General features: G+C 44.2%; 1 protein-coding gene across 12 annotated transcripts in view; it reads right to left on the bottom strand.

Annotated features, from left to right (window-relative positions):
• Nucleotides 1–16,389, bottom strand: part of amot (angiomotin) — a 39,925-nt gene extending 23,536 nt beyond the window's left edge. For 2 of the 12 annotated variants that reach the window (XM_076888852.1, XM_076888853.1), the window contains exons 1-4: nt 16,348–16,389; nt 6,660–6,719; nt 5,199–5,256; nt 1,843–2,833 (exon numbers count right to left, since the gene is read on the bottom strand). In XM_076888852.1, coding sequence (XP_076744967.1) covers nt 1,843–2,833; nt 5,199–5,256; nt 6,660–6,719; nt 16,348–16,374 — 1,136 coding nt within the window. In that variant the 5' untranslated portion in view covers nt 16,375–16,389. Of the gene's footprint in view, nt 1–1,842; nt 2,834–4,928; nt 5,150–5,198; nt 5,257–6,659; nt 6,720–12,379; nt 12,526–15,086; nt 15,225–15,513; nt 16,168–16,347 lie in introns of those variants that run through there. The other 10 variants (XM_004561700.6, XM_004561702.5, XM_004561701.4 and 7 more) reach the window with 10 other exon arrangements.
• Between the last annotated feature and the right edge of the window lie 2,049 nt (nt 16,390–18,438).

The raw sequence follows: 18,438 nt of genomic DNA, 5'->3' as shown, positions 1-18,438 counted from the left end.
TTTGTAAGTGAGCAAACTTCAAATTTCAGCAGGAGGTCAAATAATAATTTCCCCCAGCATGCACACTAGTTGCATTTACATACAGACTAAGGCTTTTTATCACGTGTCCTGTCTGATTCATTGGTTTGTCTGCTTGGGTGATGTGTGACTTGTTTCTGAGTAACATGGGAACACACCAGCTTCAGCTGAGTTTGTTCAGAAAATATCTTTTGTCTTCAAAGGAATGACATCAGACCACAGCAGGTCATGTCGTAGCACGTCCTGCCCTGACAATTAAAATCTGGTTGTATTCATGACTGTTTAAATCCAGTTTGCTCTGAGGTAAGTGCTAAACAGGCCCAACAGGATCCGTCTTTGCATCCAAGAAACCAGGGTCGGTTTTTGTTTTTCTACCTTCTGCTTGGAGAATTTTTACCCCGATGAAAACTAAAATCTTGTTTTTTACCGACTGATAATTGTTTATTTGACTTTAGTTTAGCCGTGGAATTGAAAGCACAGCTGCATGGTTAGCATAGGAGTGCTGAATAATCCCAAACTAGAGGTTTCTGATACATTTAACAGCTGAGTAGAGTGTTGTGCTAAAGGAAGGAAGGAAGGAAGGACTCGGATATGTTGAGGTAGAGACAAAGTGTATGAATGCACACATACAAACACACACAGGCTCAGAGGATTGGGACGCTCATCTGTAACCGGAAGGTTGCCGGTTCAATCCCCAGCTCTCTCTGTCCTGCTTGTTGTGTCCTTGGGCAAGACTCTTCACCTACCGCCTGCTGGTGTTGGCCAGAGGGGCCGATGGCGCAATATGGCAGCCTGGCTTCTGTCAGTCTGCCCCAGGGCAGCTGTGGCTACAACCGTAGCTGCCTCCACCAGTGTGTGAATGTGAGAGTGGAATTGTAAAGCGCTTTGGGTGCCTTATTATTTTTACTTCTAATTTATTTGTTGAACACACTAAGTGATAACTCAGTGTAAGCTGAGAAAAGTAAATCAGTCTCAGCTCATCAATATTTCTGGGACGTCTTGATCAACGCCTGTTCAGCTCACAGACGCCGCAGCTCCACGCTTTGAAGCTGCCATTCCCAAACCTAAAACGGATCTTTCTCCAATCATTCTGGTGCTGACTGACATGGGAGTCCTAGGCCACGGTCCTCGTGGACTGCTGCCTTCGCATGCTTCTGTAAAATCCCCCTCCACCATACTACACAATTGGGTTGTGTAAACGGCCTGTATTTATATAGCGCTTTACTAGTCCCTAAGGACCCCAAAGCGCTTTACATATCCAGTCATCCACACATTCACACACTGGTGATGGCAGCTACATTGTAGCCACAGCCACCCTGGGGCGCACTGACAGAGGCGAGGCTGCCGGACACTGGCGCCACCGGGCCCTCTGACCACCACCAGTAGGCAACGGGTGAAGCGTCTTGCCCAAGGACACAACGACCGAGACTGTCCAAGCCGGGGCTCGAACCGGCAACCTTCCGATTACAAGGCGAACTCCCAACTCTTGAGCCACGAGTATAAGGTAGTATTAGGATATTTTGGTGTACTTTTATTTTTTCTCTAGTTGTTTGCCGAAAGATTAAACTTGTGTTTGAGCTGTAAACAGCACAGAGTCACAGCAGAGCTGGAGAACACCGAGGTTTTTGATGAACAAGGAAAAGACCACTTGTCACTTTTTAAGATCCGGGAATGGTTCAACAACCAATACTTTAACCAATACTACACCTTTATTGGAATAGTAACTACTGTAGAAGTCTGTTTTCCAGCCTACTGAACACAAGTGTGCTGAAAGTTGTAGCTCATTCGTATTTTCCTATAACTGCGTGAGGGCGTGCTCCTTACCTGAACGAGCCGTACTCTGGTGGGGGTTGGTATCGGACATGAGGCACTTCCCTCGAGTGTTCCCTTCCTCTTTGCTCCTGGTAAAAATGGCCTCCCGACTCCTGCTGCTTGGTAGGAGAACCCATACCTTTGAACGGGTAGTCAGGAGGTGGGCCACGATGCTGCGTCTTGTATAAGTCACCAGCTGGCCCTGGAGGGGGCAGCTGGGGAGAAAGTGGGGCGCTAGTGACAGGAGCGTGAGCTTTCACGCCACTGGTGGCCAATGAGAGCTGCATAAGTCGCTCACTAAGCGACCGAACGTGTCCTTGCTTCAGGTCCTTCAGCCCATCGTCCTGGTGGACCTTCCCCATGCCGCTAACTCGCTGCACCGTGGGGCGCCCCTCAGTGCGCACCTTGGCGCTGTTCACCCCTGTGACATAGAAGGCGGCGCCCACAGACGCTTGTAGAGGAGGCTGCTGGGCCTGGTTATTCTGCTGTTGAGGTTGAGGAGGGGGGCCGTGGCCCCGAAAATATTGCGACTGCACTTTGGCCTCTTCATATGTAGGGAGGTCTTCAGAGTTTGGACACTGTCCTTGGCTGCTCCCTCCTCCGCTACTACCTCCTCCCCCTCCCCCTCCACTACTCCCACCTCCTCCTCCGGTTCTGGAGGAGCCCAGCTTCTCCAGGCCGCTGTCTGTCTGCAACTCCTGTCCCTGTGGCTCCTGCCGGGCAATGTGGGGGCTCATGGAATGATCATCAGATGGCCCAACCTGTCCCTGCACCGAGTATCCTCCTCCCCCTCCTGTTCCACCACTTCCTCCTCCACCTTGTTGTTGCTGGAGCACATAATTCCGGTTCATTTGTTCCTGTAAGAGACGCTGCAGGACTGTGCTGCCGCCGCCTCCTACACTACTGCTGCTGTTGGAGGACTCCTCGGCTGCGGCCCTCATCTCCACCTCGCGCTGGCCACAAACCTCGTGGAAGGATAAGCTTCGCCCACGGTCGATATTCCCTGAGAGGAGAAGGGAAAGTGCCACAGTGAGTACAGACAGGAATGAGTTTAGTGGGTCAAGAGATCGACAGTCAAAGAAAGAGAAAGTAAAGTTGATACGAGAGGAAAGAAATAACGTTCAGGTCAGACAGGAACAGGAAGCATCCATCACCACCACTGCCCCGCGCAAACAACAGAACACAAGTGGAGGAGGAACAATTCCTGAAAAACATTAGAAACCATTCACCCAAGCCCTCAACCCCTGATCACACGCTCAACTAAGGAGTTAAAACCACAGAAAGAAGACGGCGGCGGCCGTTGGGCATTTAACTGTAAACACTGTAAGAGTAACACTGTTACTGTTCACGTGCCCGTCTCAATAAGACACACAGGTCATTCTCCAATCAACGAGGGCTTTCTGCTCAAACTTATTTGCATTACAATTTCATGGTGCAAACGTTGAACAACAAGCTGTGAATGATTTGCTTTCAGATTTCATGCTGGATTGAGCAAATATGACAAATCTTCACACAAAAACAAAAATATCAGTAGACAGACCCGTTCAAATACAACACAATTCTAGAAACACTAGTTATAACTTGGAAAATAATCATTATGTGGATATTTTTTATATTTTCAAACCCTGGGTCACGTCCAAAGTCTTCAATTTGCCTGAAGGTGATATGATCCAAAGTTTGGATGATTCCTATGAAAATGTAACTTCATACTTCTATACGTTTTTTTATTCATTTATTTTTAAGTTTAAAATATGCCATTAAAAATGCAACAATTGCAGATATAAAGTGATATAAAAGGGTTTAAACTGCAAATGGCACAGGGTATTTGCTACCTTTCCTTGTCATTGTAAAGATTCTGAAAACAGTTTCTGAGATTCATTTGCAAATCCTGCAGGACATCCATGAAGGATCGCTGTTACCAGAGCAGTCCGTTTCATCTGCAAGTAGTGTCCCAACACGAAAAGATCAGTCCTAACGGGACAGTGTTCACTGCATGATTCACAATCATGTGGTCCTGTACAATATGTTACCAAGGCACCTACTCATTATGATATATTTACTGACTCTCAATATTTGGAAGCCTGCTATCCATCTCAGGAAAGACACCAGGGGTCTCCTCCTTTCTCTAGAAATTCGTGGATAAAAGAGGTCCAACACACTCGAGATATGCCCTCCACAGGAAAGCATGAATAATCAGTGTAAAGAAGTAAACATGAGCAGAAAAAAAAACATGATCCATAGGTACAAAAAGGTAACAGCACGCCATGATTCATGAAAATCACAGAGCAGGGTCAGAAGATGCTTGAATGCACAGTGTGCAACTTTCTCAGAGTCAGTCACTATAGACATTTCAGATGAGCTCAAGAACAGCGTGTTAGAGTTAAACAGGACTTGGGCTCAGCCTCTTAGCTGCAGTCAAACTCCTAATACTTCACCATACCGACAAATTTTGGGCAATTTCACACCGCTAACAAACCTGACTGTTCCAACAGGACTGCACAACAGTGCACAAAGTCTAAAAACACACTGATGTGGAAGAACCTGATTGGCCAGGACAGAGTCCTGACCTCAACCCAAAAGAACATGTTTGGGATGAATTCGAGTGGAGAGTGCGAGCCAGGTCGGGTCAGTGTCAGTGCCTGACCTTTGGGAAGAACGGTCAAAATTCCCACATCATATTAAACACTATGAATTAAGAATGGGACATCACTCAATTTCATGTGTGTGAGGGCAGACGAGCTAATACTTTTGACAATATAGTGTAGCAGGATAGGCACAAGTACCTGGGTATCCCACACTCCAGTGATGTCCATGATGATGCATCATCTGTGGGGCAAAATACCTGAAGAGGCTAAGACCAGCGCTGAGAAGCCAGACACTGTGCTGGTTGGCAAGGAGCAGAAAACTGCTTTGATAGAAGTGGCAATCACAGATAACAACTCCACCAAGGAGCAGCACAAGAGCCTTGAGAAGTACTAGTTGAGAAAACAACCTAAGCAGGTGTGGAAAGTCTAGACTGGGAAAAGCCGTTAAAGTGGCTTTTCCCAGTTGGGAGTTTTCTTTTTTGAATACAATCATCTAATCTCAATATTGCTCACAGTATTTATAACTGGTAAAGCATGGAAACTGGTAGTGTCTCTTCTACTTTCTTCTTTGAAAGTAATGGTGGTAGGCAGGGAGCTTCCTGGTGCACGGTCACCACTTTCAGGCACAAGTTCTACAAAGCAGCAATAAACTGAGGGAAAGTATATCAAAGGATTTGCAGCAAAACATACACAGTTTTTCTGTTGCATTCAAATTAGTATGGTTTCACTGACAACACTGAATGTGATCCCTGTTCGATAGAGTAGAGAAAAGAAAATCATTACATCTAGTTTCTGTTATCCTTCTCATTCTCAAGGAGGAAGATGCTTTTTTCCGAAACATCTGTTGGCAAATAAAATATGAGACAAAAGGAGAAATAAGTTAGTGTTGGTGAGATGCCTGCACTTCAGCAAAATACATATACAACAAAACAAAAGAGTCAAAGTTAGAAACATTTGTATTCAACATATTAACGTTCCTGAGTCTGACAGCCTTCCTAAGCTATAACAGTGGCTCAATCCAATCTAATGTTATTTATATAGCACCAAATCACAACAACAGTCGCCTCAAGGTGCTTTATATTGTAAGGCAGACCCTACATACAGAGGTAAACCCAACAATCATATGACCCCCTATGAGCAAGCACTTTGGCGACAGTGGGAAGGAAAAACTCCATTTTAACAGGAAGAAACCTCCGGCTTCCTCAGACTGTGGTGCTGTCGTTTCGATTCATTTTACAGAGAATTTTTTGGGAACAAAACTCAAAAAGTACTTCTTATAAAGATGTATGTTCAGTAGCTACTTTTTCTATTATTCTAGAATTTAACAGTCAATGTCATTAACGAATATTAAAGCAACACAGAGGCAGCTTCCAATATCACGTACCACCTGGTTGCACTTTGGCATATCTACTTAATATCGAATGGCTGTTTTTCATGGTTCATTCACACAAGTGTGGATTCTGACATTTAATTTGAAAGCCTATCAGCGAATTGCTAATGTAACATAAATGAAGTTGTAAAAGTCATTTTTCACCCACATGTCACCTTGTAGTCTGAAGCTTGTGGCAGCTCTGACATGACTTTTCACATAAACATGTTTATACTTGAACGAACTAGACTGCATGTTTGTCAGTGTATGTTCTGTCATCCAGGTTATACTAGTTTAAGGAACATGGAAGTGACTGGATTTCTCTCATCCCAGAGGAACTGAAGAAGCCTCTTGGATGAGAGATGAAATGTTGTCAGGAAACTTAAAGACATCCAGTCAGTTTCTTTCAAAGCTCTTTAGACTAGACTGCGTTTAAACACGACAGAGAATTGCAGCTGTTAGCTGAATAACTTGCTTTGTTCACAGACACAGAAGGGCAATGTCAGCTTTCTATTGGAGGAGAGACTCTCCCCTCTTCATTAAATCCAAATTCCAGTTGATCATTCATTTCGTGCCAGATTATACCTTAGTCTAGTGTATTAGTATGAGATCAACTCTCAAAGGTTTCTAGAGCTATCAAAAGCAGAATGGGGAACAGGACGTCTGGTTGCACTGAACTACCACCCGTCTGTTTTCAAGAAATCTGACAGCAATAATAATCTAAATCTCAGATTTGGTTAGAGCTGAATCAGGTGACCTTGAATCCTCCTTTATTATAGTGCTATAGGTGGTGGGCAGCTCCTCATAATGGAATGAGTCCTCTGAGCACCACGTTCCACGTAACCGTTTTTCTCTACTTTCTCTTTGCCCCTCACCTCCCACGTGGCCCTGTAGACGGCTGCTTCTCCCAAGCCTGGCTCTGTCAGAGGGCCTTCCTGTTAGAAGGAACATGGTCAAAATGGTGACTTTATGCGGACTCAAAATCAGTGCAGCAGACACCAAGATTCAAGGTAGACTTGTTACATATGCGTGTTATTTTTGTCATATTCATTTCAATGGATCTTCCTGTTGCAATCTGCATTTTAGTTCGTTTGAAACATTTGACAACACAAGAAGAAAACATTGGTGTACACATACTGAATGACAGCCAAATCTGTTTCCTGTTTAAATACACACAAAGGATCTGGACAATGAACAAATATTGGATGACAAATCTAGAAACTGCTTATCTCTGGCATTGAAATCTTTTCAGGTTTTGGGAAAATATGTTTTAGGCACCAGAAATAAGCATGCATAGTAATTTAACTGCTCTTATTCTTACATGAAATACGCGCACCCATACTCCACTGCAGCACAGACATGTATAGTTCGAGCATACTTCAATATTGCCATTTCCTGCAATTGCAAACATGTTTTAAGAGGCAAACTGGCCGTTTCCTCATCAGCAGCAAGTGGTTAGGGTCTGTTGGGTCATCCGTTACTGGAGTCAGATGCCATTTAGACAAGAATCAGTGTTTATTTTGTGCACATTAAAATTGTGCACATTGTACGACAGGTAAGCAGCACACCATATCTTTTCACAGTGCTGCGGCCTAGCTTCAAATCAGCAATCCAAAGCGATCCACTCCCACATTAGTAACGGGGAGTTCATCGGGTGGAAGTCTGTCTTCTTGGCCAGTTTGTTCCAATGGTTTGCCTTTAGTGTTCCAGCAGATTATGCATCCTGACAGAAAGTTCCTCAGCGCCGAGTTAGCAGAAGGAATCCAATATTTCTGTTGCAGCTCTGAGAGCATATACAGTCTTCCACAGTGTCCAATCTTCTCGTGTGTGTCCTGCAGTGTGGTCATACGCACGTCCTTTGGGATAATGATTGGATGCTTCATATGTTCTGGCATCGCAGCAGCAGCGAGGCCACCTCCAACTCTCAATACTCCATCCAGAACCAAGCTGGAATTATAACTATAACAACTTTAATTTGTATAGTTTCAAATATTAATTTAATGTTGAATCTGCCAAATTTGACAAGAAGACGTCAAATTCACAAAAATGGGAAAAAAGCTGAAAACACAAAAAACAGCATACAGTGGGGCAAAAAAGTATTTAGTCAGCCACCGATTGTGCAAGTTCCCCCACTTAAAATGATGACAGAGGTCAGTAATTTGCACCAGAGGTACACTTCAACTGTGAGAGACAGAATGTGAAAAAAAATCCATGAATCCACATGGTAGGATTTGTAAAGAATTTATTGGTAAATCAGGGTGGAAAATAAGTATTTGGTCACCTCAAACAAGGAAAATCTCTGGCTCTCACAGACCTGTAACGTCTTCTGTAAGAAGCTTTTCTGTCCCCCACTCGTTACCTGTATGAATGGCACCTGTTTGAACTCATCATCTGTATAAAAGACACCTGTCCACAGCCTCAAACAGTCAGACTCCAAACTCCGCCATGGCCAAGACCAAAGAGCTTTCGAAGGACACCAGGAAAAGTATTGTAGACCTGCACCAGACTGGGAAGAGTGAATCTACAATAGGCAAGCAGCTTGGTGTGAAAAAATCAACTGTGGGAGCAATCATCAGAAAATGGAAGACATACAAGACCACTGATAATCTCCCTCCATCTGGGGCTCCACGCAAGATCTCATCCCGTGGGGTCAAAATGATCATGAGAACGGTGAGCAAAGATCCCAGAACCACACGGGGGGACCTGGTGAATGACCTGCAGAGAGCTGGGACCAAAGTAACAAAGGTCACCATCAGTAACACACTACAACGGCAGGGAATCAAATCCCGCAGTGCCAGACGTGTTCCGCTGCTGAAGCCAGTGCATGTCCAGGCCCGTCTGAAGTTTGCCAGAGAGCACATGGATGATACAGCAGAGGATTGGGAGAATGTCATGTGGTCAGATGAAACCAAAGTAGAACTTTTTGGTATAAACTCAACTCGTCGTGTTTGGAGGAAGAAGAATACTGAGTTGCATCCCAAGAACACCATACCTACTGTGAAGCATGGGGGTGGAAACATCATGCTATGGGGCTGTTTTTCTGCCAAGGGGACAGGACGACTGATCCGTGTTAAGGACAGAATGAATGGGGCCATGTATCGTGAGATTTTGAGCCAAAACCTCCTTCCATCAGTGAGAACTTTGAAGATGAAACGAGGCTGGGTCTTCCAACATGACAATGATCCAAAACACACCGCCCGGGCAACAAAGGAGTGGCTCCGTAAGAAGCATTTGAAAGTCCTGGAGTGGCCTAGCCAGTCTCCAGACCTCAACCCCATAGAAAATCTGTGGCGGGAGTTGAAAGTCCGTGTTGCTCGGCGACAGCCCCAAAACATCACTGCTCTCGAGAAGATCTGCATGGAGGAATGGGCCAAAATACCAGCTACTGTGTGTGCAAACCTGGTAAAGACCTATAGTAAACGTTTGACCTCTGTTATTGCCAACAAAGGTTATGTTACAAAGTATTGAGTTGTATTTTTGTTATTGACCAAATACTTATTTTCCACCCTGATTTACCAATAAATTCTTTACAAAGCCTACCATGTGGATTCATGGATTTTTTTTCACATTCTGTCTCTCACAGTTGAAGTGTACCTCTGGTGCAAATTACTGACCTCTGTCATCATTTTAGGTGGGGGAACTTGCACAATCGGTGGCTGACTAAATACTTTTTTGCCCCACTGTAAGTGTCTAGAGTCGCCTTCAGCTTGTTATCATAATCCTGGGTTTGCCCATGGATCTCCTCTCAGTGTAACTCACCAAGAGATGTCCAGCTGAACCATTTCAGCTGACCCTGTTCTATAAAAATGTTCAACAGTCTTATGGCGGTTTGCAAGAAGCTTCCACAGCCCCGCACAGCGTTGTACCTCAGGCCATGGTACCGTCTGCCGGAGGGCAGGAGTCTGAACAGGCTGTGGTTGGGGTGTCCCCAAGTGGAAGCCCATCACTTGACTACGCCGAGAAATTCTGTCCATTAAAATAATAAAGAGGATGTGGGCCAAAGGGCAGCCCTGACGGAGTCCAACGCATTGGGAACAAGTCCGACTTGTTCCTGGTAATGCGAACCAAGTTCTTGAAACAGCTGTACAAGAACCAACAACAAGGGTCCAGACACTCCACGCAGCACGTTCCATAGAACATGACAAACGTAACAAAATTTTGCTAACGCCAAGATCAGAGTTTATGTGGAAAAATGAATAAAATCTTATTCAGGACAGGATTTTTGAGGATTTGTTTCTGTAAACAACTTTGACACCAGTGTCTGGGGATATAACCAAAATAACAGTTGTCTCAAGATGTTTATTTTGCAAGGCGAATAAAGAAAACCCAACAATCACATGACCCCTCATGAACAAGCACTATGGCGATAGTGGGAAGGAAAAACTCCCTTTTAACAGGAAGAAACCTCCAGCAGAACCAGGCTCAGGGACAGGGGGGCAGCCACCTACCACGTGTAGTTGGGGTGGGGAGACAGGGCAAAGACACGCTGTGGAAGAGAGCTGGAGATTAATAATAACTAATGATTAAACGCAGAGTGGCGTATAAACACACAGTGAGTGAAGAAGAAACACTTTGTGCATCATGTGACGACCCTAGCAGCTTAGATTTACTGCACTGTTCCAGACATAACTAAATGCTTGGTCCAAAAAGGAACGTTTAAGTCCTTAAAGTAGAGTGTGTATCGGTCACCCTGAATTCAAACTGTGAGCTGGTTCCACAGAAGAGAGGCCCTGAAGCTGAAGGCTGCCTCCCATACTGTAGTCAGCAGCCTCCCGTACTGTTCCCATAAAAGCCCTAGGAACCACTAGTAAGCCCATAGTCTGAGAGCAAAGTGCTCCAATGGAGTAAAAGAGTACTACGAGGTTTTTCAGATAAGATGGGGCCTGATCATTCAAGACCTCGTGTCTCATCACTAAATATTGTAGCAGCCAGCAACCATTGGTGCTTCAAGGCACCAATTTGAGGACACCTTGTATATACCTCTGCGATGCACTGGAAATTTTCATGTCCACTGAAGCACTGTAGACTCAATAACTACCAATCACCTGGCATTATCTAAAATATCAGGAATTTAATAGTCCAGTCATTACTTGGCTCGACAGAAAAAAAGAGGAAGAAATCCCTAAAACAGTAAACCAGTGGGTGAAAGTGCTCAATGAGTACAAACTCCAAATTATTAAGGTGGCATGCCTGTGACCCTGACTTTAAGTCACCATTACAAGACAGAAGATATGTACAGTGGGCTCACTCTAGTATTACATCTACTTGTTCAATGACCAAAACATTAAGGGTCTCTGTCCGATTGAAGTTCCTCATGTTATCCAGATATTCATGGATGCTTATAGTTTCGGGAACGGCAATGGTCTAGTAAGTAAGCTGTACCAGAGTAAGGTTATAATGAATAAGGACTCTACAAACCATGTTAATGGGAAAAAGAAGCAACTCTCAAACCTGGAGGGACTTTTGTTGGAAAAAGCAGATCCGCTTCTTTATCACTCCCAAGGAAAAGTCAAAGCAGAACTCAGCTGGCTCTTCATGCTCATCATATCCACCAGCCACATATCCCATATGGAAGGATGTTGCTGCAATTATTTCCCAAACCCTGGGTATCTTGGTTTATACAAGCTTTGGGTCTCCAGATCTCAGGTATATCACGGAAAATATGGGTAAATATGCCTACCTTCTGAAAGTAAATGGACTGATTCTTATCTACTCTCCTGGGGTACTCAAAGTATTAAAATAATAGAAGAAAGTGAATGTTGTATTAAGTACTCACTAACATTCCCACTTGGATGGACGCGTCGGAGAGCAACTTGGGGTCAATATCTTGCCCAAGGATATTTGGCATGCGAGGGATCAAACCACCAACCTTCCAGTCAGCAGATGACCTGCTCTACCTCCTGATGTACAGACACCCTGTCATGTTTGCAGCAAAATTACAAAATGTTGGCTTCAGAAGCACCCCCCACAAATTTTATTAACATAATTAAACACCTTCATTTATTAGACCAAATGACTCCATCTGTTTACAAAAGGATTTGGGAGAAAAGCGATGGAAAAAAATTCCTATCTTGCCGGCACAACCGACCATTAACAACACCTGTTGACATACATGAGAGCAAAGACATAATCCAACTGATGCTACTGTAACACCCATGACCTCTTGTTTTGTTGGTTCTTATATCCTTTGTTCATGCAATGAAAGTGGAAACATGAACTTAAATCAAAAGTTAAAATACACTTATGTTTAAAATAATGTTGAAAAATAAGGAATCCATGTTTATTTAGTAAGCCTCCATTCTCCTGATGTTCTCTGACTGTTTACATCGTGCTAAATTATATTACAGAGTCCAGCGTATGCATTCAGTTTAGCACATTTGATACATGTACTGGCTAAAAGTGTTAATAGTTTCAGATGTAATGCTTCAGAGATCCCTGCTAGAGTGAAGCCTTCAGAAAAAATACATGCAACATTTTTCTTCCCACCTGTTGGTCTCTGCTGCATGGCAGTAAAGCGCTGATTTTATCTCTACAGCTCAAACCTGAATTCAGCTTCTGTCCAGACCTTTTCTTTGTTTTTAAAATGATATCATACCTGTGTGGCTCAAAGAATCCTTCCTTATAAAGCAATCCCAGTGAAAAAATGTCTGTTCCACTCACAGCGATGTGTACCTGGGTTTTGAAGGTTTGAAACAACGCACCCGTTTCTTCCCACACTCTGACAGGTGGAGCTCGGAGGTGGACCTGGCAACTATTCAGCTCCAAGCCACACCTTCATACCTGTGCACTAGTGTAATTGCTTAACCAGCATTGACTGTCAACCGTCTCTGTGATAAGTGTTTCAGACTCTATGAACAACAGGATGGACTGTGGGATCACATTTTTCCTCCTGTTGTCTTTAAAACTATAGAAAGACAAAATAGTGGGAGTGCTTTCATACTGCAGATGCCTTTCCTGGTTAAATGTACGCACTGCACTTTATTGCACATGTATTTACTCGGTCTAAGATAAAGCATGAAAATATTCAGGACTTGAAAAATAAAACCCATGATGATTCTAATAAAATAAATAAGAGTCAAGAACAATGTGTAGACTTGTCCTCGAGACGGCTCATGCAAACATGGAAACCACATTTCATGCTTCTGTCACCTGAGCTCAGCACAGTATAACATGCAACACTTCTTTAAAGATCTGTGGAGCACCAACATCCACTCACACATCTGATATTAAGTGAAGACCACCAAGATGTTTATGTGGAACTGTCTGAAGGCAGACGTCCTTATTCTGGACTTTCTATATCAGTATAACAGAAGAGTGCTGACTCAGTGTCCGTCGTTCATGTTGCAGATGTTTCTTAAGATCAGTGCAGATTGTTCACGACACATAAAATGAAAGAAGCAAGCAGAATGATGCTGAAGCAACCGCAGATATTTAAACTGTCAGATACAATATTCAAGAATCAGGTACAACACACGGGTGCAGTACGTGCTGGGGTATGTGGCTGGTGAAAACAAGATATAGCACATTAAAGGTTGGAGCCAGCCTTTTCTGATCTTGGAAGCTAAGCAGGGTGAGGCCTGGTTAGCACGAGGATAACAGAGGATAACGGGGGTAAACGGTATGTTGGGGGTGTAACCAGCTGTAAGTCGGACTGTGATCCCAGTCAATCAGCAAACTGTTGACATGTTAGCAAACTGGCTGCTACGGCTGATAAAACAACAGCAGCAGTGAAAATAAACGTCACAGTTTAACACGGAGTTTGTCTACACACAAATGATCAGGAGCAAAAGGTCGTAACCACGAGAACGAGCTCTGGTGCAGGGAAAACATTTTTCTAGCAGTGCTTCTTACTGTCATAACCATTCAGACCTTTACAGGGAAACGCTAGCTCGGTGCTCCATCAAACCACTGATCAGCAAACCTGTGAGCTTCTCCCATCCTCCACTGTTTGGTTTACTCAAGTCTACAGTAAAGATACAGGAGTTACATTACAATGTGACCTCTGACCTCACTTCCTTTAGGTTCTGTTTAGTTAAACTATGCAGAACTCTGACATTTCTAGCATGAAAACCAATGAGGAGTTTATTTTAAAGGACCTGTATTTTTCTACTGCTGATTATTAAAACAAAACGATGTCTCATCCAATTACTCGAAAAAGAAATGGAATACTTGTTTACTAAAATAATCAAAAGCTGCCGCTCGCGTCCAAACCGTCTCAGCCTCTGTCCTGCGCATCCTGCTCACTCGCAGTGAAAACTTGAACATCTCCTGTCTTTTTGATCTAAACACCATTTTGTAAATCTTCCCATTTTCTGAGCTGCGATCCTTCAGTCACAAATCCACCCGGCTGCTGGTCTCTACCTCTGCCGACCTCTCAACCCCAGGGATTAAAGTCATCTACCTTCACTACTTCTGCTAGTTGCCGGTTCAGTGTCACACTTGGGAACAATGCTTGTGTGACTGCGCTGTGCCAAGTGTACAGTTTGGTGGAGCGAGGATCATGGTGCGGGGCTGTTTCACAGGAGCTGAGCCCGGCCCCTTCAGTTAAAGGAACTCTTACCCCAACATTAGACATTAGCATGGACTGCCCCTTTCACCTCAAGCTGAACTCCAAATTTTGGAGCAGCAAATGTCTTTCGTTGAAGAGTGCTGTTAACAAATATCTTCAAATCAAAAGAAAGGCCCAGTGACTGTACAGCTACACCTTCTATTCCAGGGATGTCCAACTCCAGCTGTAGGCCAGGAACGCCGGTGTCCTGCAGGTTTTAGATCTCACCCTGGGTCAACACACCTGAATCAAATGATTAGCTCATTACCAGGTCTCTGGAGAACTTTCAACCTGGTCAGGAGGTCACTTAGCAATTTAAATCAGCTGTGTTGGATCAAGGACACATGTAAAACCTGCAGGACACCGGCCCTCGAGGCCTGCAGTTGGAGTCTTTGTGTTTAATGGCAATTCAAGCTTATTTAAAAGCTACAATTTCAAATATTTTACAAATACAAGTTAATCTAAATCATTAAACTCAATCTTGTTTAGTCTTAAATTAAATGAGAATTATCAGAATTTAGTCTGCGTGTGTCAACAGAGAAACTAAAGCCATGATGCTGTGTGGAAATGCCGAACCCCCTGTAAGGGTTGGGGCAGGCTCGTGGGACACGGCTCGTGCCCAATTTGGATAAACAGTTGGGAAAATGAATGGATGGATTTCCCAATTAAAATCACTCTACGGCTTTTTGCATAGAGTGAGTTTTCTTGTTTATCTGGTCAGTTAAAGATTTCCAGTTTAGTTTCTGTTACTCACTCTGAGGTCCAAACGTCACATACGCAGATTACTGTGCGCCTGTGATAACTGACAGTACACCGCTGTGAATGCAAAACAACTGTTGAGTCATCCACTTCAGACTGACCCACTCCAAGGACCCCACGTTCACATTCAAATGTCACACAGAGCTAACTGGAGTCCTACTGATAAGGCCAGGATGCAGTAAAGGCTACACCCACCTACGCGTCACGCTGTCAGTGAATTGGCACTGATTATTGAAGTTAATTCAAAGCACACATGACTGAGTCCGAAGCCAATCCAAGCTTCACGAACGACGCGCTGAAAGTCTGGTTTTTCTCAGCCGTTTAGTTTGGTGCCGTAAAATGACAACAGCAGGACTGAAACAGTGTGACAAAGATAAGCGGAGCATCCGGTTGATGTGCGCGCACACACGTAAATGATTTACCTGAAGAACCTGGTTTACTTTCCGAGCCCGTGAGTTCAGTGAAACATCCTTTTGTTCGCTCCCTGCTGCTCTGTCGTCTCCTCGGCACCAACTCTCCTGAAGTTACGAAACGCGCTGCTGCAGCCGCTCCATCTTGGACGTCACCGAGGGCTTTTTATTCTTTCACCGGGGAAAAGAGTTTGTTAGAGGCCAAGGAATCTTTTTCCATGTTGGGAGTAAAGAAAGAAGCGGTACATGAGAAGTGGCAGGAAGCACCCCCTCCCCCCCACACCGCCTGGCCTCAGTATGAGAGGAATGTCCATCCTCCCTCCCCCTCCTTAATGGAAACTGGATGAAAAAGTTTTTGGAACAGGGAAATCCCTCCTTCTCTCTCCTGCGCTCCAGACTGGGCTCTAACAAAGGTCTAACCAGCAGGAAAAAGTTACAAAGCACAACTCTGCGCCCGAAGTGTGTCATCAGACATGATCAGTGGTCGTTTATTAACCTCGCTCACGTGAAAAAGCTGAAGAAGGGGAAGAAGTGACAAAGAGGGCTTTGTTTCCCGGCAGAGCTCTGCTACATTTAAGTGCTGTCGGAATTTCGTGAGAAGGTGCCCATATGTTGGTTTTGCTTCACGTCAGTCGGCCCAAATCCACATGCAGTCATTTAGCACCATCAGTTTCAAGCCCTGCCTCGACCCTGTGCCGATAATAATGCGTTACTATCAATCTCCTGTATACAGAGGACCAGGACCCCTGTTGCTGTGAGCTAACAGTGCTAACCTCTGCTCCACAGGTCTATGGTGGGCTTCAGGGCTGCTTCATCATGTGATTTTCATCACTTCTTTTCACTTACTGGCGTTTTAGCTTTGCCATCTGCCATTCAGCTTCCAGCTCATTTCTGTGAAGTCAGTGAACGGGTGCAGGACTTGTGACCAGAGTGGGCTCTGTGACATCTGCACTGTATTCTTATATAGGTCAGTACATGTAGGCCATCTTCACCAGAAGGTGGCGCTGCTTTATTCAACTCTATTACATTTGAATTAGAGCCCTGGCAGATCTTTTCTTGGACCCATATCACTGTGTTGTAATGGGACAAATGCAACAACACATTCTCTCCTTGCGTCTTGGCTAACACACACACACGTTCACCAACCACAGTCAACATCAGGAGGAATGAACATATTTAGTCAAGTTGATGCTATAAGCCAGGCTACCACAGATTTAGCTTAGCTAGAGGGATTAAAAAGAAGCTGGTTAACCAGGGCTCCTCACAGGCTGACCGGATCACACTCATTCAACAGTTATTTCCAATAAACCAGCTTCTGTATATCATACACATATTATATTGAATATTTTCCTACTTATCTTATGAGGAACACTTTTTTTGGTTTACTTTGCTAAACATTTTAAAATGCCCCATACCATGTTATGGAAATTAGACATAAATGAATCTGCACAAACAGGTTGTCAATGTGAGGTTTAATTTGTCTTTGCAAAGGGGTCAGACAACAACAGTGCATCAGCAGACTGCAATGATTCACAGAAACAAGTTACAGTGCATCCAGAAAGGATTCACGGCGCTTCCTCATATTTTCATGTTACAGCTTAATTCAAAAATTTAATTCATTTCTCACTTCAAAATTCTACACACAAAATGACAAGTGAAAACAAGACTTTGATGTTCTTGCAAATTTATTAAAAATAGCGAACAAAAACATTACGTGACATTCAGATCTGAGCTAAGGTGCTTCCTGTTTCCACTGTTCATCTGTCAGATGTGTCTACAACTTGACTGGAGTCCACCTGTGGTAAATTCAGTTTACTGGACTTGATCTGGAAAGTACACACCTGTCTCTGTAAGGTCCAAACCATGGACAGGTGTCAGAGCACCAACCAAGCCATGAAGTCCAAAGAATTGTCTGTAGACCTCAGTGACAGGATTGTATCGAGGCACAGGTCTGCAGAAGGGTACGAAGAGATTCTGCAGCATTGAAGGTCCCAATGAGTACAGTGGACTCCATTATCCATAGATGGGAGACATTTGGAGCCACCAGGACTCTACCTGGAGCTGGAGGTGTCCAAGAACCTGATGGTCACTCTGACAGAGCTCCAGTGTTGCTCTGTGGACAGAGAACCTTCCAGAAGTCCAACCATTTCTGCAGCACCAATCAGGCCTGTATGGTAGAGTCATCAGACTGAGCCCACTCCTCAGTAGAAGGTGACGGCTCACCTGGAGTTTCCCAGAAAGCACCTAAAGGATTCTCAGACTACGAGAAGCACAATTCTCTGGTCTGATGAGACAAGGGTTGAACTCTTTGGCCTGAATGCCAAGCGTCATGGCACCACTCCTTGTCTGCCAATAAAATCGTTACAGTGAAGCACAGTGGTGGAAGCATCATGCTGTGGGGATGTTTTTCAGCAGAGGGAACTGGGAAACTGAGAGAGTAGTCAGGGTCGAGGGAAAGATGAATGCAGTTATGTGTCCAGAGCTCTATGGATCGCAAACTGGGACAAAAGTCCATCTTCTAACAGGACAACATTCCTAACCACACAGCCAAGACAACAAATGAGTGTGCTGATGCATGCTCAATCATCCAGGTAAGCAAAAAGTTGATTCTGTTCATCTGGATGTTTTCAGTGGGAGAAACATTTCATCACTCATTCAGGTGACTTCTTCAGGCTCAGCTGACGGCAGGTTTCCCCAACCTTATAAACAGTACAATGCTGTGATTGCAACCACTGCCCAACTCTCTGTGAATGGTACTCATGGCCTTTGATCAATGGTTGTCGATCATGGTCATGACAATTTGCATATTAATGATCCAGAATCTCAGCTGCTGACGATAATTTTCCACAAACTATCCAAAAGATAATACACAATCACAGACATGCAGAATTATAAAGTCTCTGGCCCCAACTCTGGAACCTTTTGAGAATCTCTTAA

The sequence above is a fragment of the Maylandia zebra genome, linkage group LG10 (genome assembly GCF_041146795.1).
Source record: "Maylandia zebra isolate NMK-2024a linkage group LG10, Mzebra_GT3a, whole genome shotgun sequence".
NCBI lineage: Eukaryota > Metazoa > Chordata > Actinopteri > Cichliformes > Cichlidae > Maylandia > Maylandia zebra.
Note: the sequence above shows the minus strand (reverse complement) of the source record. Positions and strands in the feature narration are given on the sequence as shown.